The sequence below is a fragment of the Nomascus leucogenys genome, chromosome 6, assembly GCF_006542625.1.
Source record: "Nomascus leucogenys isolate Asia chromosome 6, Asia_NLE_v1, whole genome shotgun sequence".
NCBI lineage: Eukaryota > Metazoa > Chordata > Mammalia > Primates > Hylobatidae > Nomascus > Nomascus leucogenys.
The window spans coordinates 96,621,302-96,627,785 of record NC_044386.1 but is presented as its reverse complement, the minus strand read 5'-3'; the positions used below and the strand labels follow the sequence as shown (position 1 = coordinate 96,627,785).

Sequence of the window (6,484 nt, the reverse complement as noted above, 5' to 3'; positions counted from 1 at the left end):
GTTGTTTGTTTGTTTGTTTGTTTGTTTTTCAAGGCAGAGTCTTGGACTGTGGTGCAGTGGCACAATGCAACCTCGGCTTACTGCAACCTCCGCCATCCAGGTTTAAGCAATTCTCATGCCTCAGCCTCCTGAGTAGCTAAGATTACAGGCGTACACCACCATGCCTGGCTACTTTTTGTATTTTTGGTAGAGACAGGATTTCACCATGTTTACCAGGCTAGTCTCAAACTCCTGGCCTCAAGTGATCCACCCGCCTTGGCCTCCCACAGTGCTGGGATTACAGGCATGAGCCACCGCGCCCAGCTGCCCTGCCGGTTCTGTGAGTTTTGACAAACGTATGCAGTTGTGTAACCACTGCCACTAACATTTAGATTGTTTCCAGCTTTGGCTGTAAACCTTTGTGTATTGGTTTTAGTGTAAACAAAAGTTTTTATTTATCTTGGGTAAATACCTAGGAGTGGGATTGCTGGGCTCCAAGATAAGTTTATGATTAACTCTATAAGAAACCACAAAACATTTTCAGAACACCTGAACCATTTACATTCCCACCAGCAATATATGAGTTTCAATTGCTTCACATCCTCGCTAGCATCGGTTGTTTTTGTTTTAATTTTATTTAAACCATTCTAATAAATGTGTAGTGGTAGCACATTGTAGTTTTAATTTGCACTTCCATGTGGCTAATTATATTTACAATATTATAAATTTTATTTACACAATATTGTAAATATTGTAAATCATATTTACAATTTTTATATTGTTTTAATGCAATCCATGTATCTTTGGCTGGGCACAGTGTCTCATGCTTGTAATCTCAACACTTTGGGGAGGCCGAGGCAGGTGGGTGCCTTGAGCCCAGGAGTTTGAGACCACCCTGGACAACATGGAGAAACCCCATCTCTATAAAAAAATAGAAAAATTAGCCAGGCATAGTGGCATGTGCCCACAGTCCCAGCTACTCCAGAGGCTGAGGTGAGAGGCTTGATTGAGCCAGGAAGGTTGAGGCTGCAGTGAGCTATGATCATACCACTACACACCAGACTGGGTGACAGAGTGAGATCCTGTCTCAAAAAAAAAAAGATCAAAAATCATATATATTTGGTTAAGTGTCTGCTCAAATCTTTTACCTGTTTTTTATTGGGTTTTTCTTTTCTTTGAGTTTTGGAAGTTCTTTATATATTCCAGATACAAAGTCCTTTGTCAGATATGAATGTTTCACATAATTTCTCCTACTCTGGGGTTTATCTTCATTCTCTTGTCATTTTTTTTTTGCAAATGTTTTCGATAAAATGCAAAATATAATTAGGTACAATATTTTATAACAGAGGTTTGCTAGTGAGAAGAATGAAATTCCATTTTGGGGAAGATAACATTTTGCTTGATGGGGGGTTCAAAATTAGTACTTCCTCTCATCAAAATTGATTACAAATGTTCATCTATTAATGCATATCTGTAATGAAATTTTATGTATTTCATAATTTTATCTATTTTATAATTTTATGTATTATCTTTGAAAAATGTTATTTCACACAGCTGATAGATGCACCAGTGGAAATCCTGCAATTTGTAGAGTGGCACAAAGCAGTAAAAGTGAAGCATACAGTCAGTGTATCACACATTTCATAGCTACTCATCTCTCCATTGTAGCACAGAAGCCACAATAGGCAAATGAGTATGTAAACAAATGAGTGTGACCAGTGTTCCAATGGAGCTTTATTTGTGGTTACTGAATTTAGAATTTCGTATAATTTTCACTTGTTGCAAAACATTATTCTCCTTTTGATTTGTTTCCAACCATTTAAAAACATAAAAAGCATCCTTAACCTCGGGATACAAAAACAGGAATGAGCTACATTTGGCCTCTGGGCTATAATTTGCTTACCTTTGCCCCTTCTTCCCTCCTTCATCTATCAGTGTTTTGTAGTTTTGCTCATATAGATTCTAGATTTTACACATATTTTATTGGACTTATATACTTAAGAATTTCATGGGTTTTGGTCAGAGCTGTCTTTTTAAAATGCAAATTGATTATGTTGTTTCTCCTATTCAAAACCCTTCAGTGGCTTCCCACTGCTCTTAGGATAAACTCTATAATCTTTAAAAGCCTAAAAGGCCTTGCATGATCCGGCCGCTGGTCTCCTTTTCAGCTTTTTTTTTTTTTTTTTTTGAGACAAGGTCTCACTCTGTCACCCAGGCTGAAGTACTGTAGTGGCACAATCTGCTCACTGCAACCTCCACCTCCCAGGCTCAAACAATCCTCCTGCCTCAGCTTCCTGAGTATCTGGGACTGTAGGCGTGTGCTACCACACCCAGCTAATTTTTATATTTTTTTTAGAGATGGGATTTTATCATGTTAGCCAGGCTGGTCTTGAACTCCTGGGCTCAAGTGATCTTCCCATGTTGGGATTACAGGCATGAGCCACTGCACCCAGCCCTGAGGCTTCATTTTCAATGTATTGAGTTTGAGGAGTCTACGAAATGTCTAAAACATTCAAGGGTAGGTGGAAGAAGAGGAATCTATAGTGGGCTGGGAAATGTTAGAGAAATTGGTGGATTACAGGGGTGGTAACAAAGGCATTTCTGGGAGGGAAGGTCACATAATCATTGCAACAGAGACATCAAGCTAAAGATTATGTATGGATTGATTAGAGTGCATAAAATTATAGTTAAAAAGCTCACTTTCCAATATGCTGATTGGCTAAAGGGAAATTACAAAGTACTCAAATTAGGTTAGCTCTTAATCTTTTAATTTAAGGAAAAGTTTAGGAATGGAGTCAGTTTTTTCAAGTCACTAATAATGGTAAGTCTCATAGTGCCTTTTTCATTCAGATTTTTTGTCTTCTTTTCCCCTCCACAGATTGATCATTCTTAGAAGAGCTGCTGTAACACATAGGGGAAGTGAAAACTAACAGATGAAAGTTTTGTCATGCACTGAAAGAAAAGCATTGTCTGTGAAGTTCTATTTTTAAAAATGTCTGCTTGTAACACCTTTACTGAACATGTTTGGAAACCTGGTGAATGCAAGAATTGCTTTAAACCTAAAAGTTTGCACCAGCTTCCCCCAGACCCTGAGAAGGCACCCATCACCCATGGCAATGTGAAAACTAATGCCAATCACAGTAACAACCACCGCATCAGGAACACCGGCAATTTCCGGCCTCCTGTGGCTAAAAAACCCACTATAGCTGTGAAGCCCACTATGGTAGTGGCAGATGGGCAAAGTATATGTGGTGAGCTTATCATCCAAGAACACTGTGAGAACAAACCTGTCCTCATAGGGTGGAACCGAAACAGAGCTGCCTTGAGTCAGAAACCACTTAACAATAATAATGAAGATGATGAAGGAATTAGCCATGTTCCTAAGCCTAATGGCAATAATGACAGTGCAAAGAAGATGTCAAATAACAATAATGGACTAACTGAAGTGTTAAAGGAGATAGCAGGCTTGGATACTGCCCCTCAGATAAGAGGAAATGAAACAAACTCCAGAGAAACATTCTTGGGAAGAATAAATGATTGCTATAAACGATCATTGGAAAGAAAGCTTCCACCAAGTTGCATGATAGGTGGGATAAAGGAAACTCAGGGCAAGCATGTTATTCTGAGTGGGAGCACAGAAGTGATTAGTAACGAAGGGGGCCGGTTCTGTTACCCAGAGTTTTCCAGTGGCGAGGAGAGTGAAGAGGATGTACTTTTCAGTAACATGGAGGAGGAGCACGAGAGTTGGGATGAGAGTGATGAAGAGCTGTTGGCCATGGAGATTCGCATGAGAGGGCAACCTCGCTTTGCCAACTTCAGAGCAAACACTTTGTCTCCTGTTCGATTCTTTGTGGACAAAAAATGGAATACCATCCCCCTGCGAAACAAGTCTCTGCAGAGAATCTGTGCTGTGGACTATGATGACAGCTATGATGAAATCCTGAATGGTTATGAGGAAAATTCTGTGGTCTCTTATGGACAAGGAAGCATTCAGAGCATGGTGTCATCTGACTCCACATCACCAGATTCTTCTTTAACAGAAGAATCACGTTCTGAGACAGCCAGTAGTTTATCCCAGAAGATTTGTAATGGGGGAATATCTCCTGGTAACCCAGGAGATTCTAAGGACATGAAGGAAATTGAGCCCAATTATGAAAGTCCCTCTAGTAATAATCAGGATAAAGATTCATCACAAGCTTCCAAAAGCTCAATAAAAGTTCCAGAGACCCACAAAGCAGTCCTTGCTCTCCGATTAGAAGAGAAAGATGGCAAGATTGCTGTACAAACTGAGAAGGAAGAAAGTAAAGCCTCTACAGATGTTGCTGGGCAAGCAGTAACCATAAACCTTGTCCCCACAGAAGAGCAAGCAAAACCCTACCGAGTTGTGAATCTGGAACAGCCATTGTGCAAGCCATATACTGTCGTGGATGTGTCAGCAGCCATGGCCAGTGAGCACCTCGAGGGCCCTGTTAACAGCCCCAAGACAAAAAGCTCATCTTCTACTCCAAACTCTCCAGTTACATCATCTTCATTGACACCAGGACAAATAAGTGCCCATTTCCAGAAACCCAGTGCAATTCGATACCAAGAAGTATGGACTTCTAGCACCAGTCCACGACAAAAGATACCTAAAGTAGAACTAATTACTAGTGGAACTGGACCAAATGTTCCTCCAAGGAAAAACTGTCACAAATCAGCACCTACATCACCCACAGCTACAAACGTTTCCTCCAAAACCATCCCTGTTAAGTCACCTAATTTGTCTGAAATAAAATTTAATAGTTATAACAATGCTGGTATGCCACCTTTTCCAATTATCATTCATGACGAGCCAACTTATGCTCGGAGTTCCAAAAATGCTATCAAAGTTCCCATTGTGATCAATCCAAATGCATATGACAATCTAGCTATCTACAAAAGTTTTCTGGGAACAAGTGGAGAACTCTCAGTGAAAGAAAAAACCACAAGTGTAATAAGCCATACTTATGAAGAAATAGAAACCGAAAGCAAAGTGCCTGATAACACCACTAGCAAAACCACTGACTGTCTTCAAACTAAAGGGTTTTCAAACAGCACAGAGCATAAAAGGGGCTCAGTGGCTCAGAAGGTTCAAGAGTTTAACAACTGTCTCAACAGAGGTCAGTCTTCACCACAGAGAAGCTATAGTTCCAGCCACAGCTCCCCAGCAAAGATCCAGAGAACCACTCAAGAGCCTGTGGCCAAAATAGAAGGCACTCAGGAGTCTCAGATGGTGGGCGGCAGCAGCACCAGAGAGAAAGCAAGCACAGTGCTTTCTCAGATCGTGGCTTCAATCCAACCCCCACAGTCTCCTCCAGAAACACCTCAATCTGGCCCTAAAGCTTGCAGTGTGGAAGAGCTTTATGCCATTCCTCCAGATGCTGATGTTACTAAGAGTACACCTAAGAGTACGCCAGTCCGGCCCAAATCTCTCTTTACATCTCAGCCTAGTGGTGAGGCTGAAGCACCTCAGACCACAGACAGTCCTACCACCAAAGTACAGAAAGACCCATCCATAAAGCCAGTCACCCCTTCTCCCTCCAAATTAGTGACTAGCCCCCAGAGTGAGCCACCACCTCCCTTCCCCCCGCCGAGATCTACTTCCTCTCCTTACCATGCAAGTAACCTTTTGCAGAGGCATTTCACCAACTGGACCAAGCCAACCAGCCCTACCAGGTCAACAGAAGCTGAATCAGTTTTGCACTCTGAAGGCAGCAGGCGGGCCGCTGATGCAAAACCCAAGCGCTGGATATCATTTAAAAGCTTCTTCCGCCGTCGGAAAACAGATGAGGAGGATGACAAAGAGAAAGAGCGAGAGAAAGGGAAACTGGTGGGCCTGGATGGCACAGTCATTCACATGCTGCCTCCTCCTCCAGTTCAGCGCCATCACTGGTTCACAGAGGCAAAAGGAGAGTCCAGTGAGAAACCAGCCATTGTCTTCATGTACAGGTGCGATCCTGCTCAAGGCCAGCTCAGTGTGGATCAGAGCAAGGCTAGGACAGACCAGGCAGCAGTCATGGAGAAGGGTAGAGCAGAGAATGCATTACTACAGGACTCAGAGAAGAAGAAGAGGAGTCATTCTTCTCCATCACAGATTCCTAAAAAGATTCTCAGGTATGTAAAATAGACTGGCAGAATATGGGAATTTTTTAACACATTTTCAGGTGCTAAGTTTTTTATATCTTTTAAGATTGCATAAGAGCCATTTCTGTTTGTAAGTAGCACTCTGTGGCCATCATCTATCTTTATAACTGCATTCCAAGATTAGAATAGTATTAAAGTGATCTTATTGCACTGAACAAGGTTTATAGCCCTGGATCTTTGGCTTAAGTAGCCTAATGCATTCTGGTGAATGCAGAGGAACTTTAGCATAGAAAAGCAAATCCATAACACCTTAATAGCAATAAATAATATGTTGTTTTGGAATGTGATGGTAGTGTGAGGAAGAAACAGGATCAAGTGAATAAATGGTGGTACTGTTCTTTCC

At 41.5% G+C, this 6,484-nt stretch overlaps 1 protein-coding gene across 9 annotated transcripts in view; it reads left to right on the top strand.

Annotated features, from left to right (window-relative positions):
- Positions 1 to 6,484, top strand: part of PEAK1 (pseudopodium enriched atypical kinase 1) — a 298,162-nt gene that overhangs the window by 227,826 nt on the left and 63,852 nt on the right. For all 9 annotated transcript variants that reach the window (XM_030814854.1, XM_030814851.1, XM_030814849.1 and 6 more), the window contains one exon: positions 2,858 to 6,111. In XM_030814854.1, coding sequence (XP_030670714.1) covers positions 2,972 to 6,111 — 3,140 coding nt within the window. In that variant the 5' untranslated portion in view covers positions 2,858 to 2,971. The remainder of the gene's footprint in view (positions 1 to 2,857; positions 6,112 to 6,484) is intronic.